Raw genomic sequence first — 24,208 nt, 5'->3', positions numbered from 1 at the left:
AGAAAATGCGCGAACATTCGACTTCTATAGTTTTATAAAAGGCTGATGCGGGATTATCAACGGGCTCATAAAAATCCAGCTAGTTAAATCAGTAATATGAACGAACTTGAGCAGGTGTGTGGAGATACAAGGTAGGGTTAAAGACAAGACAGGTCAGTGGTCCATCTGATGGAGACCTCAGACCCAACTGCTCCGGGAGACACTCCGTAACTGGGGGTGACCTATGGACGCCACTGGCAGACACGGACTCCACGTGCCTGTCTGCTTTACTGACTTCAGCATCTCAATTCATCTCCTTTGTATTAATTTTCTTCATGTCCACATTTAACATGGAAGACCTGGAGTACTCTTCAGAGCATGTACATCTAAAAAGGAAAGGATATTATTACCTTTCCTCTGCGGGGAGAATGAGAGGAAGCCAGCCTGTGACTGAAAAGGATTATCACAGAAAAACTCAGCTTGTACTCAAATGATTTTCCCAGACTTCTTTGTCTCAAACTTTCCTCATCTTTGGGCAATTCTGATGGTTCAAGATAACAATGAAGATGACTTAAGAGCAGTCCTCTTAAATAGGGGAATTAAGAATCTGCCGGAAACAAGGAGCGAGTCTTCTGGCTCGTGGAAAGCGCTGCCTGGCTGCGGGGTCTCTTCCTTCCGGTGTACCCTGGCCCCGAATGTTTACCTGTTAGATATTTTACTTTAGCTCGTGCTCTCTCATCTGCATCAAAATACCAAACAGTTATTGCGTACCTAAAAGAAAATTCAGAATAGCGTAAGAATGATCACACTGGGGAAAACAAAGCATATGCTGTTGCAAAGGTCTACTAAAGCTTGCAATGCCAAAACAGTGCCTAACTTGGGGGTGACATCGGATGATAAGGGAGCACAGTGACAACCTACTTACTTATTAATCAGCCGTCCCAATGCTCAGGAGTATCGCAGAGAACCAGGAGGAGCTACAATTTATGTGGCAGAGTTGATGAGTTTTTATGACTTTCTTAATACCTACTTAACCTACTTGATTATCTGTTTTGCAAGCCCACAGCAGATCAGAAACAGACAACAAGAAGGTAAGAGTGGCTGTTACAGAAAAAGCACACTATCAATAGCACAAGTTCTAGAAGAAAAGAAGAGAAACAGAGAAGGACTCAAGGCCAGGGGCCCTGTAGAGCAAGGGAGGGCTGACAGTCTCCACCACTTCTGAGGACATCAATACACACATACCGGCAAAAAATCGTGATGGGGGTTTACAATTTTACAACCTGGAGTCATCCAGAAAGTTAAATTATGCTAAGCATTTTTTAGGATTTTTATCAAAGCAGTTATACTATGTTTTGTTTCATTTTTCTGAAAATTTCATCACTCACTTGGAATATCTCATTTCACAAATAATGAAGAATCTCTGGTTTATTAAATACCACAAGGCACTCAGTTACAGCTTTTGGTACCAATAACGTGGAAAATGTGCACACACCACAGGAAGTGAAAGCATGCTACAAATGATCAGCTCCTGAGTAGAACGTAGCAATCGGTCAGAGTGTCCTGCGGCTTCTGGCCAGTGTTCGCTGGGGGGAAAGCAACACTGACTGATCAAATGAAGAGCCAGCAAACGTGACAGAACTAAATCCTGTAACACATCGGAAGCAACGAGTCAAAGGCAGAGTAGAGTCGGAGTCTGGGAGTCTGGGCAGCGGGGGAGGCCAAAGGCCCAGGCCACTCAGCTGGAAAGGGACAGAGCTGAGCTCGAGGTCTGGCCTCCCGGCTTCCAGAGCTCCAGCCCCTCTCCTACCACGCAGCCTCTTCTATCCTTGTCAGGTGGCCGTGGCAATAGGGGAGGTGCACAGACAAACACTTTCCTGTGTCTTCTGCACCTGCCCTAAACTTCTAGTTACTTAGTCATCAGAGTTCTCATACCTGCCCCAAGGCCTTCCCAGAAGACAGCTGTAAAGTACCAGGCGTCGCCCTGCTTCTCCTGCCCTATCCCCTCACCCATCTGTCTAGAGGCTCCTCCTCCCCACGGCCACCTCTGCTGGACTTCCACAGCCTCGCCCTTCGCTCCCGGCCTTTGCCGACGCTGCCCTACTCCCCGCTCCTCCTCACTCCAGGCCCAGTGGCGACACTGGACCCATCGATTCCAATCCAACAGCCCCGTCTCCCTCCTCCAAACCCCTGGAGCACTCCATAATCGTCTGGCATCTATTTACCACCTAAAATGTTGGTTCTATCTTCATCTAGAAAGGCTACAACCACACTGTATTCGAGATTCCATAAAAAGGAAGGTCTGTGAAGCGGTTTCTGGGGCAGAGACGGGCACTGGGGGGAACGAGAGGCGAGACGGGGATTCAGGACGGCGCGCCGTGGGATGTGACGGCACCCCGGCCTCCACCCAGGGACTCTCTTGGCCGCTAGCCACCCTGCTCAGCCAGCACTCACTACGATGCATCAGGGCTGAGGCAACATGGCTCGGAGAGACGCAAGAAGGAGGGACAGTTGACAGAGTCTTCAGAGTCTGAACCGCATCAAATGCTGGCCCGTCTCTGACATCATTATCAAGAGGCAGCTCTTCTCCCTGCGTACCCAAGGGATCTCGGCAACTGCATGCCGGTGATTCACTACTGTAATGTTCAAAGTCCCTTCTATAATGAAAAATAGGTATTTAAAGAGTAGCACTTTTTTTTCCCCAAATATTCATTTTGGTAACAATGTCTGTAACATCTTCCATTTTAATAGTCTAAACATTTTAATTGGGTCATGGTAAATGGTAAATGAAATGTTTTTAAGAATACATGAAACGTAATAGGTTTAGAAAACTAAACTTGGTAGGAAGAGAGTGTAACGTAGAAAATAATGCGGAGAAGCGTGTAACAAGCCTGACAGATGCTTACTGTTAAAGCTGAAGGGTGATTTTTCCAACATTAACTCCCAAATACCTCTTCTCTACTTGTCTTTGCTCTACTCTTCTTCCTCTGTATGTCTCCTCTCTGGTTATGTGTTTTTCTTTTCTGTATCATTTTTCTACGTCATCCCTCTGCCCCCCACCCCTGACGGACCACCTTTAACAAAGCTGCCCTTTCCCTTCTCTATCTAATCTTTATTTCCCACGTGAATACTCTCACCAGATTCGAGAACGGATAGTAGTTAAGAGATGCACAAAACAAGGAAACAGGGCTGGGAAGACGGGAGCCCCGTGCTTCCCTGTCTGACCCCAGACAAGGAGAGGCTGTGCAAAGAGACTCACAAGCATTTGGTACCAACTGTGAATCAATCTTATAGAATTATTCAAATTAAACAGTTACGACCGAGGCCCTATGATAAAGGCAAGTGAAGAACAGGAAAATACGCATTAGAAAATGTTCACGTTTATCCTAGCTACCCCCTCCTACCCTACCATGCTCTTTACCAATTCTTTCTTAAAGGGAGGACTACTACCTTGTAGCGTATGCTGGTTGTACTTCATGAGGGTTGCGACGGTCGGACCAGAAAAACAGCAGTCTATCAAACCTGGGTTCAATGTCAGCAAACTGGGCCTTGCCTTCTGGGAAAATTCGAAGTATACCTCCACTTACCTAGGAAAAGGGCCAAATATGTAAGCATGAGTGACCAAGAATGCTACAAAATTAAATTTAGGGGGGAAAAAGACCGATTCAGGATATCAGAAGTCTTAAATCGATTATTCACAAATATATCTCGGTTAACGAGGTTGGAAGGTGAGCTGAGATTTCAAGTACATGCACCAATACAAGAAAACATTCATTCCTTCTTTTAGGGAATTTTGTAAATACTTGATGAGACAGATGTATATGATCTGAACTCAAAAGTCTTAAAATGACACTTGAAAGCCTGAAAAACTAGTAAGCATTTATTTATGTATGGTGATGATTTGCTTAACCTACTCTTAAAAATGTATCCATATCTAGTCATCTTGACTAAATTACTACAAATGGTTTAAGTATGTCAAAGAACTAGCTCTCTGCCCTTAATTGGGCAGTCACAAATCTAATGCCTTTCAAGGAATTCACTAAATCAGTAGAAAGTGTCATTTGTCATCAGCGCTGCAGTCATTATTAGAAACTGTAGCTCTCCCTCCCCAGACTGGGCCTGACACATCGATGACTCCCTGCCTGTACAACTGGACTCCCCTCACAAAGGATCATTACTATTTACCCCAGCAAATATCCTTCTCTGTTTGGGACCAGACGGACTCACCTATTCACTCCGATACTGACTGGGTGTCTATTGTTCTGGGACCTGTCCTGGGCCCTGGGTGCAGAGTAGGAAATAATTCAGGCAGATGTTGTCCTTGTGGTAATTATAATCTGGGGGGCGGGGGGAGTAAAGCGAGGTAAACCCCACCCAAGTGAGTAGCTCTTCACCCTTGGAGAACTAAACTCCTAACAGGTAGACTCTTAAATTGAAAGGCACATTGATACTTGATCAGGACACCACGGAGGCTGAGGCTATTCCTCGGTTCCATGACAGCCAGAGAAGCTGTTTACAGGCTCACTGTCAAGTAAGGTAGATTCAAGCTACTCGGCTCCCTTGCCTTCCTTCCTCAGGTTCCAGCGTTGTTCCGAGCAACTCCCAAAGCACTCATGCAGACATCTACAAGAGCTCTAGACTGTGACCGAGAACATGCTGAAAATGTTCAGAGACACGTAGTTGAAGCGTCCGGTCTTCCTCTGGGAAACGTTCCCTGATCGCTGAATTAGGCGGCCTCCCACGTGTTCCCACAGCGATCTGTCCTGCACTTGGCAAAGCCAACTGTTAATCGTCCGTCTACTGACCTGTACCCTCCACTGCAGCCCAAGCTCTGGAAGGGACAGTTCTATTTCTGCTGTTTCCAGCACCCAGAACAACTTCTGCCACAGTGTACATATTCAGTGCAATCTTGCAGTGAAAGTTTTCAGTTTTACATATAAAAATACTGAAGACTTTTTCTGCTTATATGCTAATTTAAAAACAATGTATTAATGACCTTGGACAGGTCATATAAAAATTAAAAGATCAGCCTAGAAAGAACCTAGATTCTAACAAAATGTAGAATTTAAGAGTTGATCAAACATATTCCTAGTTTTCTAGATACTCACAAAATCAGAAAAAAAATTTAAGTTTTAACCAAATTTATAGCAATTTGTTTTGTGCGTTGGGCTCGAGGTGAATTACCAAATTTATGTCTCTATTTCAAACTTTAAAAGCTGTAACAAAAAAACATGTTTGTTGACATAATGCCTCAAAATATACTTAACAGTAAAACTTACCTCTACTTTGAACTTGGAGTAGGACAGAGGAAATTCTTTTTTTCCCAGAAAAGTAACATTTTTTACTTTTAACTACTTGTCACACTTCTGTAATACTTTCTATTCTTGCATTTGTTATGTTACTTGATCTTTTTTTTAATTCTAAACTTTATTCATTTTATTGAGGTATAGTTGATTTACAATATTGTGTTAGTTTTAGATGTACAGCAGTGATTCGGTTATACATATATGTGTGCATATCTATATTTTTTAAAAAATTCTTGTCAATTATAGTTTATTACAAGATATTGGATACGGTTCCCTGTGCTATATAGTAAATCCTTGTTTACCTATTTTATATATAGTAGTGTGCATCTGTTAATCCCATACTCCCAATTTATCCCTCCCCCCTTTCCCCTTTGGTAACCATAAGTTTGTTTTCTATGTCTGAGTCTATTTTGTAAATAAGTTCATTTGTAATATTTTTTTAGATTCTACGTATAAGTGATATCATATATTTGTCTTTGTCTGACTTACTTCACTTAGCATGATAATCTCTAAGTTCATCCGTGTTGCTGCAAATGGCATTATTTTGTTCTTTTTTGTACCTGAGTAGTATTCCATTGTATATATGTACCGCATCTTCTTTATCCATTCCTCTGTTGATAGACCCTTAGGTTGCTTCCATGTCTTGGCTATTGTAAATAGTGCTGCTATGAACACTGGGGTGTATGTATCTTTTTGAATTAGAGCTTTCGTCTTTTCCAGATATATGCCCAGGAGTGGGATTGCTGGATCATATGGTAACTCTTTTTAGTTTTTTAAGGAACCTCCATACTGTTCTCCATAGTGGCTGCACCAATTTACATTCCCACCAACAATGCAAGAGGGTTCCCTTTTCTCCACACCCTCTCCAGCATTTATTATTTGTAGACTTTTTGATGATGGCCATTCTGACCGGTGTGAGGTGATACCTCATTGTACTTTTGATTTGCATTTCTCTAATAATTAGTAATGCTGAGCATCTTTTCATGTGTCTGTTGGCCATCTGCATGTCTTCTTCGGAGAAATGTCTACTTAGGTCTTCTGCCATTTTCTGATTGGGTTGTTTGTTTGTTTTGTTATTGAATTGTGTGAGCTGTTTGTATATTCTGGAAATTAAGCCTTTGTCAGTCGCACTGTTTGCAAATATTTTCTCCCAGTGCATAGGTTGTCTTTTCTTTTTGTTTATGGTTTCCCTTGCTGTGCAAAAGCTTATGTTTGATTAGGTCCCATTTGTTTATTTTTGCTTTTGTTTCTATTGCCTTGGGAGACTGACCTAAGAAAAACATTGGTACAATTTATGTCAGAGGATGTTTTGCCTGTGTTCTCTTCTAGGAGTTTTATGTTGTCATGTCTTATATTTAAGTCTTTAAGCCATTTTGAGTCTATTTTTGTGCATGATGTGAAGGTGTGTTCTAACTTCACTGATTTACATGCGGCTGTCCAACTTTCCCAGCACCACGTGCTGATGAGACTGTCTTTTCTCCACTGTATATTCTTGCCTGCTCTGTCAAAGATTAATTGACCGTAGGTGTGTGGGTTTGTTTCTGGGCTCTCTATTCTGTCCCACCGATCCATATGTCTGTTTCTGTGCCAACACCCCGCTGTTTTGATTACTGTAGCTTTGGAGTATAGTCCGAAGTCTGGGAGGGCTGTGCCTCCAGCTTTGTTCTTTTTCCTCAGGATTGCTTTGGCAATTCTGGTTTTTTGTGATTCTATATAAATTTTAGGATTATCTGTTCTAGTTATGTGAAAAATGTCATGGCTAATCTGATGGGGATTTCATTAAATCTGTAGACTGCTTTGAGTTATATGGCCATATTTTAACTATATTAATTCTTCCAATCCAAAAGCATGGACTATCTTCCCTTTTCCTTGCATCATCTTTGATTTCCTTTATCAGTGTCTTATAGTTCTCAGCATATAAGTCCTTCACCTCCTTGGTTAGATTTATTCCTAGATATATTCTTTTTATGATGTGATTTTAAACAGAATTTTTTTTACTTTCTCTTTCTGATATTTCATTGTTAGTGTAAAGAAATGCAACAGATTTCTGTATATTAATCTTGTATCCTGCTACCTTGCTGAATTCATTTATCAGTTCTAACAGTTTCTGTGTGGAATCTTTAGGGTTTTCTACATAGAGTATCAAGGACAGAGGAAATTCTTTTTTTTTTTTAAAGATTTATTGATTGATTGATTACTATGTTGGGTCTTCGTTTCTGTGCGAGGGCTTTCTCTAGTTGCGGCAAGCGGGGGCCACTCTTCATCACGGTGCGCGGGCCTCTCACTCTCGCGGCCTCTCTTGTTGCGGAGCACAGGCTCCAGACGCGCAGGCTCAGTAGCTGTGGCTCACGGGCCTAGCCGCTCCGCAGCATGTGGGATCTTCCCAGACCAGGACTCAAACCCGTGTCCCCTGCATTGGCAGGCAGACTCTCAACCACTGCGCCACCAGGGAAGCCCAAGGACAGAGGAAATTCTTTAAATCAGTATGATATAGAAAGATTACTGGATCACTGTGAGCATATTCTAAGTTTTAGGATTTGCTTTTAGAACAGGACTAAGTTTTTCACATTTAAGACCTGGTGATTTCCATTTGTGTGTGTATGCGTGTGGTGGAAGAAGGTGTTTTAAAGGTTATTTGATTTTTTAAAAATTACCTTGGCTACACAAGTGTGTTCACTCTGAAAATCCACTGGGCTATACATTATGTTCACTTTTCTATCTAAATATTTTGCTTCAGTACATGTAAATAAAAAGAGATTTTTTAAAAAAAAATCAACGAAAAATTAGTTTATACAACCTCCAGTGCAATAATACATGACACACTTCTAAAGTTTAAATCATTTAAACTTAAGTGAAACTCAGGCTGATGTTAAGGGAATAAATATTTGCAACACGAGAAATTGGATGCGCTGTACATTCTAACTGGTTTTACAGGGTTTTTCAGTACCGATAAACTTCTAGTTTTTCATAATCCGGGGACGAAGAAATCCTGCCTCCAATAACCCATAGCCCAGGGCCAGACAACACCTCTGCAACAATGCAAAGCACGAAATGCAGGCGCTAAAGAGCAAATAACTCTTCATAATCATAACACATAATCTCCCGCAAAAGTCATGATAAAACAAACATTCTCGGAAGTGTTTTTATAAAAACTATTAGAAGGGATATTACTTTAATAGAAGATACTTCTGGAAAAGTTAAATTTTGGATATGAATGTTTCAACATCCGAAGTAAGGGAAATCTACTTTTTGAGTTCTATTAGGATCTGTTTCATGTTAACAAAGATCCACTCCTAACACCTGAGTGAAACACATCTAAGGAGAAATGTTTAACTGTTCCACGTTTTAAAGACAGTCTCACCTATGAGGAGTATGAATCTTAACACTACCTGTGAGGAAAAAATACCTGTAAGAAAAAAAAAAAAAAGCTCAATGAGGTGGCATACCTTGGCATCCCAGTCTTTATTAAGATAATATATACATGTCACACATCTCCCGTCTCCGTTTGGATTATCGACATGACGCACGTAGCCCGTTCCGTTGCCTGGGTAACAAGCAACCATGGCCTGCAATAATAATAATAACAATAATAAAGTAACAAGTCCGCGTATGAATAAAAAGGGAAAACCGCTCACAGCAAAGATCTCTGACTTCTGGCTACTCTGACTTACACTTAAATTCTTTCTCTAATAAAAATCATGTTTGTAGATAGAAGAGGGAAAAATCTTCTATGTTGACATGAATAAAAAACACAGGGTAGGCTGGTGAACAATGCAAAGTGTGGTGAATTCTGCCTCACAGCAATGGGAAAAGCTAACGTGGAAGGATCGGAAAGCCCGCAGGACCCTCTTTCGTGATCGTTACTCATGCCGCTCATCAGGATCAGGTGGGCTTTGTCCTGCTCCATGAGAGATGGCCACCCTCCCCGAGCTCGCCACAGAACACCCACGTTACCGTCCGACAGCCACACACCTCCTCTGATACCGTCTCTGAGGGGTACCAATTTGGACAGGCACAATTTAGAAGGTCAACTCCAAACGCTAACTCATTTAACGTCAGTGATTTTTAAAAAAAGGCTAAATGACAAATTAGCATGTGACAAACCCCTCTTCGAATCAGAAAGTCATTTTTTCACTCAGATTATAACAAGATGTAGTTCAGAAGACTGTTGGGTTTAAGTATGAAGGCGTAAGAGAGGCCCAAAATAAAAAGCACCAAATAACTTGCATGTCCTAGAAATGCAGTACATTATAATCAACTGAAATTAGTAAGGGTAATTTTTTTTTCAAATCTCAAGAATTACAAAGAAAACAAAAACAAAGATGTTCAAGATTACTAGTTATTCTTAAAATTCTTTATTTCTCTAATTTCTCCACGTGTTAAAGTTAATGGATCAGTATTAATATCAATGAATTAGTATAAAGTCACCAAACAGTAATTAAATTACGTCATTATTTAAGATAAATGGCAAATGCTAATTTTTAAAATTCCTAAGTGAACAAATAACTCTGTTCTATCTCTGAGGGACTAGAAAGCATTTTAAACCTGAATGCTTAAAAAAAATATCACATTTTCATAGACACCTGGACCTACTGCTCTTTACCAGAAGAAGAATTTTTGGTGAAGATTACTTATGTCTCTATTTTTCATAATTCTGGACAGACTTTAAATCCCTCTTCTTGTGACCTGAGGTTGTAATAAGAGGGAGAATGACATGCTTCTTGCATTTAATAACGCTCAATAAAAGATAAACCCGATTTCCCTGTCATTAGCTGCAAAGGAAAGGCATATGTAGCAGACCTTGAACAGTAACTATAAAAAGGTACTAATTTAATAATGCAATTAATCCATATATGATTAATTGAGACAATTATGGTAAATTCCTTGATACATTCTTATCAACAAAAAAGAAGGGAAAAAAAAAAAAAGAAAAGAAAAATCAACCTGAACTCTTCCCTAAGGAGTTCTCATTTCGAGAAAGTTTACTCAGGCCTCCCTCCAACTACCTGGTTTGTAACCTCAGCATTTCTCGTGTAAGAACAAATGGGAAAATCTTTCTTTGATCATCCACACCATCCCACCCCATCCCATCCCTGCATTTAACAAACACCTCTTGAGCACCTACTATGTAGATGAAAGGCCCTGGGGCTAAAATGATGAACAAGGTCTCTTGCTTTCATTGATTATGGCACTCAGCATAGTGGGGTAAATAATCAACAAACAAATAGATATATAACGTGATGTTAGGTAGCGATGATTTTCTTCGTATCTTATGAAAAGACAACACGTTATTGACTGGGGGATTTTTGCAGAAACTAACGTCTGTGGCGTTAATACATCTCCGGTCAATAACGTGTTAAGTTGAAGGATACAGAAAATGACAGAACGACACTCTGGAACACTGGCCAGGGAGGACCGCTCTGAGGGGCTAACACTGAGCAGAGCCGAAAGGAAGGGAGTGGCGAGTCGTGTGTCCGTGTGCGGGGTGAGCACGTCCGGCAGAGGGACCACGAGCACAGAGGCAGAAGTGGCGGGGCAGGCGGAGAACAGCAGCAGGACCGCTGCAGGAAAAGGAGCGCGGGCAAAGGACGGTCAGAGGGGGTCCAGCAGGCCGTGGTGAGGACTCTGGGTACTGCTCTAAAAGTGACAGGAGGCCGACGGAGCAGACATCTGATTAGTGTCTGAAGAAGGTCACTTTAGATTCTGTATGAATAAAAAATAACAACTGCAATAACCTCAATAGCACCCACTACCTAACATTCACTGGACGTTTACTATTTGCCAAGCAGTACTCTAAGTAATTTATGTATAATAACTTATCTGACACAACTGTATGAGGTAGCTAGTACCATCCTCCTCCTCTTCATTTAACTGTTACGGAAACTGAGGCCCAGAAAGGTTAATTAATGTTCTTAATGCCATATGACAGTAGACCCAGGTATGAATGCGGGCAGTCTGGTTTCAGAACCCGTGTAACTGACCACTGTACTAGACTGTGGTGTGTGTGCTGGGGGACTGCGGGGGGAGAGTGAAAAAAGAAGACTGCTAATTGGCTACCGCAGTTTGTTTCTAGGAGAAAAACAAAAAAGAGGCTGACCAGGGTGGCAAGGTGGGATGTATCCTGAAGGCAGAAAACCAACATGATGTGCTCAGGGGCTGGAAGCGGAGAGTAGGAAAGAGTCAAGGGTGACTGCAGGTTTCAGCCTGTGTAACTGAGTGAATGGAGCTAACCATTTACCAAGATGGAAGCACTAGGTGAAAGAGTGGTTTTAGTAACATGCACAGGGTAGGAAAGGAGTTTCTCAGCAACAGTCACGATGAGCCAGACATCCCAGAGTAGAACAGAATTGAAGACACCAGAATTATGCCTCAAAACGGGATCTGTTTGTGTCAGTCACTTCTACTCCGCTTTCCTTAGGGTTACTGGAGGTACCTGGGGGTGGCCACTCTGGTGGCGGGGGGTCCAGTGAAATGAGAAGAGGCCAAACATTTGTTTGGTCTTGCCCCAGCCTTCAACTAGGGGCAGCACTTATCTGTGTCCTTTGAATTCCAAGTGAGACTTTTGGAAAAAATAAAAGATGCAATAAAAGCTTTAAACAATTGTATTAATTAAATTTTGTAATCCCTGATATAGCTCACTCACGCCCACCTAAATGTATTATCTGAGGTGCCATTACCACTTTAGCCTGGTCTGCTGTTCCCTAGATCCCTTTAGCTCTGCTCTGGTGGCAGGGACGCCACCAAATGTAGAGAAAGGAAGGAAGGAGAAGGGGATCAGTGATACACAAGGCCTGCATTTCATCTGCCAGCTTGACCTGTCAATACCAGCCGCAGGAAAGGCAGCAGTACATTAGTACAACTGTAAAAGGATAAAATGCAAAACACCAGCGTAACCCAGCGAACTAGACGGCCTCTCAATAATTACAGCTAACTGTGGGTGGCTATAAAATAAGAGGTATGCGTAAATGAGAAGGAAGCAAGGCGATCCTGATCCCAGAACACAGACAAGCCCTTCCGTGCCTATAACTAGAGACTCTTAAGAGGAAAAGGGAGAGCCAAGCATACCCAGAAAAAGCAGATCATCATGGAAAACCTGAGACCCAAAAGAGCCAAACTCCTAGAGGTTCCGGGGAAAGATAAATTTTGTAGGAAACATGCAAAGATTTGGAAGGGTCATAAATTCATTCAAGTATCTGTGTGGCCTAAAAATGACAGTGAAACTGCACTTAGCCATTCATGTGTGTACTGAGACTCCTCCCCATTTGGATTCTAGAAAACATAAAAAGGTATTTCTATAACATCTCATGAGATCTGGAAGCTGTTATATTTAAAGTAAGTATTCATATTTAAATAAAGTTATCCTTAGCTATGGTTTGGATTATCAAAATTTAAAGTTCCTTAAATGTAACATAGTGCTTCCAGGTTTGAAATAATATTTATGCTTTATGTCTTAACTGGTAATTTTGTTTTCCTGCTATATATATACATTTTTTTTAATTTTTAAAAAAATTTATTTATTTTATTTATTTTTGGCTGTGTTGGATCTTTGCTGTGGCGTGTGGGCTCCTCATTGTTATGGCTTCTCTTGTTGTGGAGCACGGGCTCTAGGCATGCGGGCTTCATTAGTTGTGGCTCGTGGGCTCAGTAGTTGTGGCTTGCGGGCTCTAGAGAGCAGCCTCAGTAGCTGTGGCGCTCTGGGTTAGCTGCTCCACAGCATGTGGGATCTTCCCGGACCAGGGATCGAACCTGTGTCCCCTGCCTGGCAGTCAGATTCTTAACCACTGCGCCACCAGGGAAGCCCCTTCTTGGTATATTTTATACATATTTGTGTAAAAAAGACTCTTGATATTATTGTTCTTGTTTTGTTTTTAATACGCAGATTCTTATTCACAATACTTTTAATAAATTCAATTTATTTTCTCTTAATCTCTTGATAAAGCAACTAGTAACAACTCATTCTACACCTGATTTTACCTGCTTGAGTACGTTATTAGTCTAGAAGTCATTAGCAGTATTAAAAAATATTTATGGAATACCTAACATATCACACTACAAAAAGGGTCAGTGTGATATCTATCTGAAAGGACTTAACTGGAAAGAAAGAAAACACCAGGCACTTACAAATCAACTGATAAAACTGAGTAGTGCAAATAATAAACAGAAAAAGAATTCTGAAAAAAAGGAATTATTCATGTGGGATAAAATAAAGGGACAAGGCTCTGAGCTACACATGACCCCAGCTTATCTTTAAAGGACAGATGTGGTTTGTAAAGGTGAAGGGATAAAAAGCAAACAGTATAAGCATGACAAACATGGGAAACAGCTGAGGGGACAGTGGGGTATTTTTATAACGGTCTGCTCTGTCACTTAATTACTTAAGTAGTAAAGTTAATTTGGTAAAAATAGGATGAAATCTTGACAATTCAGCAGACGAAGAAGGACATAAAAGGTAAGCAGCAGTGAGCCACTGTGGTCCTTGGGTGGCGATGGCCACAACAAAAGCTTTTAAGAAGGCAGCTTCCCTATTCTGGGATTTATATGAAAGATTATTGTAAGATAATGAACACTGCTATGGTCTGAATGCTTGTGTCCCTTCCTAAATTCACATGTTGAAATTCTAACCCCCAAAGACTTAGGAGGTGGGACCTTTGGGAGGTGCTGAGGTCACAAACGGGAAGCCCTCATGAATGGATTAGTGCTCTTACAAAGGGGCTCTGGAGGTAACCCTGCCCCTTCCCCCACGTGAGGACACAACCAGAAGTCGCTGGCTACGAACCAGTAAAGGGCCCTCACCAGACAGTGACCAGCATGGTCGCCTTGATTTCGACTTTCCAGCCCCTAGGGCTGTGAGCAATACATTTCTGTGTTCATAAGCTACCCAGTCTGTGGTATTTTGTTATAGCAGCCCAAATGGACTAAGACACACCTATAAAGGATAAAATTATTCCAAGAGATTTACAGTGTATGTACTGGTCCTAAGGATAAGGAAAGGCATTAAAGTCTACGAAGAAAAATTGAAATATCTCTATCCCTAGAGATTTGTTGGGGACTGGAGCGATACTCCCTGGTTATCCTTCTGTCCTCTCTGAGGAGTAGCAGACACGACCTCACACTCCTATAAGGGTTGGGTTGGAAGACAGTGGAAGAGTCTAGACATTAGCCTGAAAAAGAAGCAATGCAATTGCCTACTATATCATTCTGAGGTACATTCCTAATCTGACATCTCTTTGAGACACCAACTTTAAATATTTCAGTTTCCCATTAGGAAAAGTCTATTTAAACATAAGCAAAACAATTAAATACTATTTTTTCTTTTGATATGAAAATATACATGATTGAGGGCGTTCTTTTTTTTTTTTTTTTTTTTTCTAACTTTATTTATTTATTTATTTAGCCGTGGCTGTGTTGGGTCTTCGTTTCTGTGCGAGGGCTTTCTCTAGTTGTGGCAAGTGGGAGCCACTCTTCATGGCGGTGCGCGGGACTCTCATTATCGCGGCCTCTCTTGTTGCGGAGCACAAGCTCCAGACGCGCAGGCTCAGTAGTTGTGGCTCACGGGCCCAGTTGCTCCGCGGCATGTGGGATCTTCCCAGACCAGGGCTCGAACCCGTGTCCCCTGCATTGGCAGGCAGACTCTCAACCACTGCGCCACCAGGGAAGCCCCTGAGGGCGTTCTTAAGATAAGAAACACCATAAATTTGTTTTTTTTACTCTAAGAATAAAAGGAAGGAAGAGGCTTGCGATACCTCTTTGGAATCTGAAGACATTTATTTCTGGCATTGGAAGGCTTGTATTCAATATGAAGTTGAACCAGGAAACTTTTTTCCTTTTTCCTTTTTGAACTGAATGATTTTAAAACATTGATTCAAAGCTAAGAAAAGTGAAATTTTACAGGCTATCAAAGTACTACATTTACCCTGAATGAGGGGAGAAGCTTTACTATCTGAAAATGTATTCTATTAAACTATATTGCCCCAGGGTTGCCAGCCCTCTGCCCTTCGTAGACGTTGACAGTTAACATTTAGGAAGCACTTACCTTGAGCCAGGCAAGGATTACTGTCTCATCTGGTCTTCACAAGTTTATGAGGTTAGGTACAATTAATGTCTCCATTTTGGAGATCAGAAAACTGAACTATAATGAGAATAGAAAGCCTGCCAAAGGCCCCAGAGACCCTGAGGAGCCCAGAGGGAAAATCGCCTCAGTTCCTGGCTCCAGTGGGGCCCTGTTTGGCCTGACTGCCCACCTGCCGCAGCGATACACACGTGCGTAAGGCTTGGTCCTCCCACGTCCAGATGTGCTGCAGAAGGTTGCCTCCAGCCCTGCAGTTACAGCTTTTAAGTCTCTTCCTCCTTCATTCCCAAAGCACACGCACCCACCACTATCACTACCTCTGGGGTCCACAAAACCTAGCTCAAATACAGGGAAAACAGGTCATCAAGAGAACTAGACTAACAGCAAGTTGGTATTTACTATAAGAATAATCTAGTTTTTAAAACTGCAGATTTCAATTACACCTGCTTAGTTCACCTCATTTCCTAAAAGAGACAATTAAAAACTTCATAAAGTTATGAATTTTGTTCACTGCATTAATTAGCATGTTAAACAGGGGTAATGAGGAAGGGCAATCCACAGGCATTTAAAATTTTAAGTCTCTTGACTTATTTGCTAAACTTCAATGTTACAAATAACACATCTCACCATAAATAAACTTCGACTTTGTGTTTGGGGAGGTAAAATTTTCAAATCTGTATCATGGAAAAAATAAAACTAGCACAGGGAAAAAGGACAATAGTGATAAGAACAAGGGCAGTTTCTCCTGGTACAAGCCTCCAGTCCACACAGGGCGATAAAGACCATTCAGAAGATCAGTACTGGATAAAACTTACTCGACTAATTCCAGGAAGAGGAGAATGTAAAAGGAGGTACCGAGACAGTATTATGATAGATCATGGCAGACTTTATGGAAGAAGAGGGCACTTCAATTCACAGAGTGAATTAACTAAGGGAAGTTTTAAACGAGAAAATAAAGAACATTACTCAGATTTGCTAAAGCCCAGGGTTCATGAGAAGGGGGAAGAAAACGGAAAAGGTAAGATGGGCCAGACTTAGGAATAAGGAACCTTTATACTACAGGTAGAGGGAAGCCATCATTTTGGGGCAAGGGAGCAACATTATCAGAGAACTGTGCTTCAGAAACATGACAAGTAGAATACAAGATGGATTTGGGAAAGGGGGCAGAAGAAAAATGACACTGAGGAGACCAGTCGGATCACAACTGCAATAGACAAAGAAAAGAAATGACAGCCTGATAGAGAGGAGCGGCTTTGTGAAGGGTGTGGGAAAGAGGGAGCAAGACACAGTATCAGCAGAAGGGGGAGGGGTAAAGACTGAGAACAGTGAATGGACTTAGTACGTGCTCTCACAGACAGAGCAAGGGACAGAGTGGAGTCAGAGACGGTTTAAGAGGGTTTGCGTCTGGTTGAGATGAACAGACCATTAATGGAAGTAGGGAATCTGGGTTTGGGAAAGATGAGCTCCTTTTTGTGGACATACTGAGTTTGCCATGCTGCTAGGCCGTCTGGGTGGAGATGTTCAAGAGGCAGTTGGGAATGCGAGTCTGGAACTCCAAAAAGAGGTCACGGAGGTGTGGCCGGAGATGTGGGTTCGGCGCCCTCTTCACAGGGGACAGGGGAGGCGATGCGGCTGCCGCAGAGTGCCACGGAAGGAGGAGAGCGTAGGGAGGAGAGAAGGAACAGAGGTCACGTTCTTACGGAATAAGCTCATTGAGAGGAAGAACGCATGAAGCTTTGTGGCTTTCCTCATCACAGGAAAACGGTTAAATAACCAGCCGAAGGTTGACCAATTGTAAATGAATTTTGACTAATTTTTTTACTAATTCTTTTTTGACTAATTGTAAATGATTAAAGACATATCATAAAACAGGACATATAAGGGCATTTACGTTGTTTCCTTAAAATGTTTTTTCAAACTTTTTGTTATTATAAACAATACTGTGATCGAGAACAGTTTTGGAGCCCTAATCACTGTAAACATCCTCAATAACTCCCTGAAATCAAATTCCTGGAAGTGAAACATAAATCTTTTAAAACTTTTATTGCCAAAGTGTCCTTCAGAACCCTATACTTTGTATGAGTACATATATATTCCCACCCATATGCCAACCCGGCTGTTAAGTTCTATTCTTTTAAAATAGGTAAAAACTTATATTATTAATGTTTTAATCATATCTCAATTTATGAGTAAACATTTTTCACACGTTTACTTGCTATTTAATTCTTTTGTTGACTGCTTACTCACATCCTTTATTCACTTTCCTTTTGGGTTATTCACCATTTCTCTACTGATTTTTGAGAGCTCTGTATTAATCTTCTATCATATAATACAAGAACAATTTCAACATTTTTACTATGCTCCTATAGAATATTTTAACACAAGCTAGTTATAATTTGTGTAGTAAGGCAGAGTATAACCATAATAATTACTAATATAAATTAAAGAGTCCAAGAGACTCTTCTCTCCATACTCACAGGCATGAAAAATGCAGGAAAAAAAAGGAAACATAATAAATAGTAATGCTCCAAATTACTCCTCAAATGGCCCAACAATGATGGACTGTTTAATCCAACACCAGACACACTACTTTCCTTATTGGGCCCTAATTCTAGCCCCAAAGAAAAAAAACTTCAATATACATTTAAAAATCAACCTGCTTAAGAGCAATGTCCCAACAGGCAGTGTAATGTAGAGATATATAATGACGCCTTACTGCACTCCTTTTCCCTTTTAGCAAGGAATTGATACAGTTCTACTTTACAAATCAGGAGTCGGTCTGGGGAAGCAGTTTATATTTGAGCCGCCTGGCTCTGCTGTCAGGAGACCTGGAGTTTGTTAGCCCCGGCTGCAATCTCACCAGCTCTGCACAACTCTTCCTCAGGTTCCTAAGCCGGGCTCTGTGTGTACGGCAGTCACCCGCAGCACCCCAAGCTGAAACCTGAGGAGGAGGACGGAGCAACCTCTCTGCACAAGCAGGTGGGGATCCCGGGCAGGCCTCAGCTGGATCTCCAGGAGCGACACGACTGCATTCCAGCCCACGCGAGGAGGTGCACAGGTAAGACACAGTCTCTGACAGCTATGGCAAACTTGTTTTATTATTGATATAACTCTCGGGCAGAGTTTGCAATTTAGCATTCAAACAAACAAACAAAACCCCCAGCTGCTTAACGTTACAAACATTCACTTCAGCACCTCGCTAGGCCTGGGGATACACAGATGAAAGTTCAACACCTGCTTCCTGAAATTCCAGAGTCTGGAAGAGAGGTGTGATTTAAACTATTTAAATTATTTCAGCATAGAGAGTGCTCATTTGTTTTAACGGACGGGAGGGCTTGGATTAGAGGGTCCTGATATTCATCCTGGATTGCCAGTTAACGTTTGCAAAACCACTCCTGGATACAGACAGTCATTGGTTAATGCTGAAAGCTTCTAATCAGAAACCTCAGGTAAGCCCAGGATCCTTATCTCTCTTCAAATCCAGAGAGTTTGGTGATTAGCATAATCGATATTAGAAATGACTACAGTATTAGAAAAGAGTGGTGAGTAAGCCATGTGGTTTGGCTAGATATCAAACAGGGACCACTGCTCTTACATGAGCACATACATAGATGTCTAGGGAACCCAGTGGTCTATACGCTTTGGGATGGTTCCCTAGGCCTTAAGATTCCTGCTGGTTCTGTGATTAGTCCCCTCTAAGGGAATTCTGTTGTCTGATCTCATCTAGGTTAAAATGAATACTAAAACCACATTAGCACTTCTGCCTGGAATAAACCTTTCATAAAAGGTGCTTGTCAGAGTTTCTAAACGAATGGAGAGTAGAGGAGAGTCCATCCAGTTTAGAAAACAGTCTCTAAGACTATTTTTGTGTGTGTGGCAGAGCTCAGTCTGAGTTTTGTTTTCATAGTAACATGCCATCTGGAAGCTCAGTTCTGGAGGAGGAGATCAACAGTACTCACTTATCTGTAGCTGCAAACGTGAGCAGTATCTCTCAAAAAGAGCCTAACACCTGAACAACTGAATTGGCTCAGGCGGGTCACAACGGGGAGACAGTCACACAAAGGCATCCAGGACAGTGTAATAAACAAAACAGAGTCTTATACAAGGTATCCAGACAGCAAAGATGATCAGTGCGCTCATGGGAATGGGGTGGCAGAAAATACTTTATGGAGAAAGTGACAAATGAGCAGAATTTTGAAGGATAAAAACAGAACTCTTCCAGAGTAGGGGGAGATTCTGAGTAAACACAATATTTGGAAAAAGCAGCAACAAATACGGCACCCTGAGAGGACCACAAACAGGTGAGCACCGCTGGAACATGAAGTGGTGGGGCAGGACGGCGGGGGGAGATGAGGCAGGATAGACAGGCAGGGGCCGGCAGAACGGCTCTCAACGACTTGCTCAGGAGTTTGTTTTACAAGCCAGTGAAGCCAAATGTGTTCACTAAGAATCATTTGGTCTACTTCTTAAAATATGGCTCCAAACCCCATACTTGAAATCTTGATTTAGTAAGTATGGGATGAGGCCTACGAGCTCAGAATTTTAAACAAGCACTCCATAGGATTCTGATTATCAAAGGGCCAAATTTCAAATAATAGTAGCAAAATAATCATATTTCAACTTTCCAAACATCACTCAGGCTACTCATAGGGGATGGAGTGGATGACCGGGGATTAGAGGTTACTGACGTGCACGTGAGAGATGCGAGCCCGGATGAAGGGGCACGGGACTGGAGAGGACAGGAAAACTAAGGCAAAATTAAGACTGTGAAACAGACAGGATTTGGTGCAGTGACAGAGAAGGAAGAATGCATTAAAAAAAAAACAACAACAACCTTAAAAATATCCACTATTTGTTCATTCGTTCAACAACTATTTTCTGAGCATTTACTATATGTCGGACACTGTTCTAGATCTTGGGGTACAATAATGAACAGACAGATTAAAAAAGTGACTGCCTTCAGGGAACATATTCTGTTAGGAGCAGAAAGGACAAACATAATAATTAAGTCAACACAGAGCACAATAAATAGTACATGAGAAGATAAGCATTGTTAAAAAAAAAAACAGGAATGGGGAATACAATGCTGGGGTTGTAATTATTAATGGGGTGGTCAGGCAGACCTCTCTGAGAAGCTGACGTCTGAGCAAATCTGAAAGAGATGAGGAACTGAATGTTCCAGGCACAGTGTGCCTGGCCGGTCGGAGGGAAAGGAGCGTCAGTGTGCCTGGAGAGGAGAGAGCAAAGCAGGGGACAGTGTGAGATGAGGTCAGAGGTGAAGAGCTGGGGGCTGCAGACACCACTGAAAGGACTAAGTAAGAGAGAGGTCGCTGGAGGGCTTTGAGCAATCTGGCTGCCACGTGGAGCAATGGCTGGAAAACTACCGCCCACTGCCCGTTTCTGTTAGTCAAGTTTTATTGGAACGCTCATTCGTTTATGTATTATCATCTAGGGCTGTCTTCATGCCACGACAGGACTGAGTAGCTGTGACAAAAACTGTTTGGTTCACAAAGCCTAAAATTTTTACCATCTGGCCCTTTGCAGAAAGTCTGCAACCCCTGATGTGGAAAACAGACTGAAGGCTGGCAAGGGTGGAAGGCAGGAGGTGAGTGAGAAGGCCACTGCAATAACTCAGGCGAAGTACGCTGACGGCTTGGACCACACTGATAAGAAGTGGCTGCACTCTCATTCTGTTTTGAAGGCGGCACGAGCAGGATTCCCAGAGGGACTGGTACGGGGCAAGAGAGAGAGTACGACTCCAAGGTTCTGGCTTGAGAAGCTAGAAAACGGTAACCACCCTAAACGAACGAAGACAACAGGTGGCACAGGCTTAGGGCAGGGGCGGCGGGAGACGAGGGGTCCAGTTCTGAACACGTGGAGACTCAGGGTTCACGAGCACGCTGGTAGGAAGACAGTCCCCGCTCCTGAAGGACTCACATTCCAGTGGAACGGAAAGGAAAACTAATCATTTCAACACAACCAACAATTAAAATGACCAGACTAGGCACTAAGCATTATTCCACTGGGGGAAGCTGGGATCAGGGAAAGCTTCCTGATAAATGGGTCTTGAAAGAAGAGTACAAATTAGCTAGGCAAAGAGGAGAGGGAGAACATTCCAGGAAAAGGAAAAGTCACAAATGAAGACAAGGAACAGCCCGGTGTTACGCGCTCAGGCGTGTGCTGTGTATAAGCTGCCAGCAGGGGGAGCCCCAAGTGTGAGCACGAGGCTGGACACACGCAAAGCCCCTTCCTGGAAGGTGAGTGCTCCTCGATAATTAACTTGATTTTATCTGGTGGGTAACAGGGAGCCACCGAAGAGTTCTGAGCTAGGAAGTGATACAATCAGCTCTGAGTTTTCATTCACTTGAGTAGGTGATAGAGTAGCACCAAAGTATAGCTGCAAAGTAATGAGTCTGCTTTTCTTACTGGAGCTGGCAAACAGCTAGCTCTTTCCTCTTTTGGGTTACTCTATAGAGGAAAAAATGTTGGGTTTTTTTTTTTTTTTCCTTTGGCTGTGTTGGGTCTTCGTTGCTGCGCGCAGGCTTTACTCTTAGTTGTGGTGAGCGGGGGCTACTCTTCGTTGCGGTGTGCAGGCTTCTCATTGCGGTGGCTTTTCTCGTTGTGGAGCACGGGCTCTAGGCGCACGGGCTTCAGTAGTTGTGGCTCGTGGGCTCTAGAGCGCAGGCTCAGTAGTTATGGCTTTCAGGCTCTAGAGCGCAGGCTCAGTAGTTGTGGCGCATGAGCTTAGTTGCTCCCGCGGCATGTGGGATCTTCCCGGACCAGGGCTCGAACCCGTGTCCCCTGCATTGGCAGTCGGATTCTTAACCACCGCGCCACCAGGGAAGCCCCTGGGTTGTTTTTTCTGTTTTGTTTTGTGATTCCAAATCCTGTGTTTGTTTTTTTTTTAATTGAAGTGTAGTTGATTTACAATGTTGTGCCACTCTCTGCTGTACAGCAAAGTGACTCAGTTATATATGTACAGACATTCTTTTTTTATATTCTTTTCCATAACGGTTTATCAAAATGCTTGTTTTTTATTTTTAATGTTCTTGATGTAGAATCAATGCAACAGTAACAACAAAAGTCAGATTTTTAAAAATATTCCCAAAATGAATGGGCTCAAATGCAGTACTTAAAAGTTTAAACTTAGCCCTAACCTCAATGCTTGGAGAGATATTCAGTAGTCACTAAAATGCTCGTTTCATTTTAAGATTTAATAGACAGAGTCAGCACTCTTTCTGAGTTCATAAGAACATATAACTCATGGTCATAAAAACATAACTCCAGACTCTTAAGAAATCAATAATTCCAATAATGAGCTGATTCTTTTTTTTTCAATAATAACAGCACAACTCTCTTTGTAGGCAGAGAACCAAGCACTTCTGAAAAGCTTTTGTGGCGTGACTGACAGAGATTCAGGTTGCAGCATTTGTGAGGATGAGTTTACTGGGAGAGAACTCCAGTTTACAGGACTTGCATACAGCGCATCTCATTTCAGTCCTGCAACGGCTCCATGAGTCATGCAGGAAAGCGACTATCTACGTTTTACAAATAAACCTATCTGGGCCTTGTTTTAAGTGCTGAAGGGTTTAATATGCCTCTCCAAATCACTGCACGGGAATGTAATCCATGTAAGAGCCAGATCTGGTCTTAGAAAATAATTATGGCCCGGTTCAAATACAGTTAACCTCTATTCTACTTTTATCACTTGGAGTGAGTTTAATGCTCTTTAACGTTCTTTGCTTTTGACATCATCCTGAGGATACTTGCTTAACTATTTATAAATTGCCATATCTAGACACCTTTATAATACTTATTTTCTGGGTTTTCCGATCAGATTTTGGACTCCTACAGGGCATGAACCAGGCTTTACTAATCTGTGCCAAACGTAAGTGCTCAACTATGTGCTGAATAAATCAATTAATGACTAAGGGGGGAGGTTGGGAATAATGTAAACAACTTTAATACATTTAAAATAGAAGTTGAGTTTTACCATCTATGCTAAAGGTTGACAGAAGTATTATTAGGTCATAAGAAGTAAATTTGAAGTTCAACAGCTTTCTAGTTGCAAGGAATGACAAAAATAACATACACACCACACACACACACACACACACACACACACACACACACAGGCAGGGTTACTAAATTAAGCCTACAGACTGGTTTTCATTCAGTACCATGTGACTTTATTTTGGCCCTAGGCATAGCTTATTTTTAAGAATGTTCAAGTGTACCTAGTGAGTGGTTTAGAAAAACAGTCTAAAAGGAATACAAGATTTCCATAACAACTATTAAGAATTCAAGTTCTCTAAACCCTTATGCCTAGTGACTTCCAGGCATATTGCCAGTAACTAAGTACTGACATCCAGTATTTCCAACCCTTGTTCCCACTGCCCTCCAGAACAAGCATCTGTGCCACTCTGCTTCTTCTCCCCTCTTCTTCAGAGCCACCTATTTCTTTGAGCTACAGTTTTCTGCTGGCCCAGGTTAATCTTTATGTCACAACGTTTATTGAATCCTGTTACTAACAGATCTATCCAGCTCATCTGATCAACATCATTATGTGTAAATCTACTGTAGGCAGAATTTTACCAACTGTTATTCAATATTATCTCTACATACGCTGCTGACGGAAGAGGAAGTTTTGTTTTGGTTCTGGAGGGCGATGGGGCCCAGTGACTCTAACCAAAGTCACTGATGGGCCATGAGATGGGCCACTGTTATAAGGATGTGATTAATTTGCAGAGAATGTTGCAAGAAGTCTTAAGGTGAGGCTCCACTTTTGTATACAGTTTGAGAGAATTTTAAGTAAATTAATTACGAAGAACCAACCAGATACACCTTGAAAAAA

The 24,208-nt window shown here is 41.9% G+C and overlaps 1 protein-coding gene across 8 annotated transcripts in view; it reads right to left on the bottom strand.

The window, feature by feature from the left end:
• Positions 1 to 24,208, bottom strand: part of EGLN1 (egl-9 family hypoxia inducible factor 1) — a 71,596-nt gene that overhangs the window by 16,198 nt on the left and 31,190 nt on the right. For 3 of the 8 annotated variants that reach the window (XR_014249078.1, XM_082407686.1, XM_082407687.1), the window contains 3 exons: positions 8,732 to 8,851; positions 3,430 to 3,566; positions 683 to 750 (listed from right to left, as the gene is read on the bottom strand). The exons of 1 other annotated variant lie outside the window; for it this stretch is intronic. Coding sequence is in view for 6 of the 7 variants with exons in the window: in XM_082407686.1 (XP_082263812.1) it covers positions 683 to 750; positions 3,430 to 3,566; positions 8,732 to 8,851 (325 nt within the window). In the remaining variant the exon portion in view is untranslated. 4 more of the 8 variants (XM_082407683.1, XM_082407684.1, XM_082407681.1 and 1 more) reach the window with 3 other exon arrangements.

Source organism: Balaenoptera borealis (genome assembly GCF_965194805.1).
Source record: "Balaenoptera borealis genome assembly, chromosome: 10".
Classification (NCBI taxonomy): domain Eukaryota; kingdom Metazoa; phylum Chordata; class Mammalia; order Artiodactyla; family Balaenopteridae; genus Balaenoptera; species Balaenoptera borealis.
Note: the sequence above shows the minus strand (reverse complement) of the source record. Positions and strands in the feature narration are given on the sequence as shown.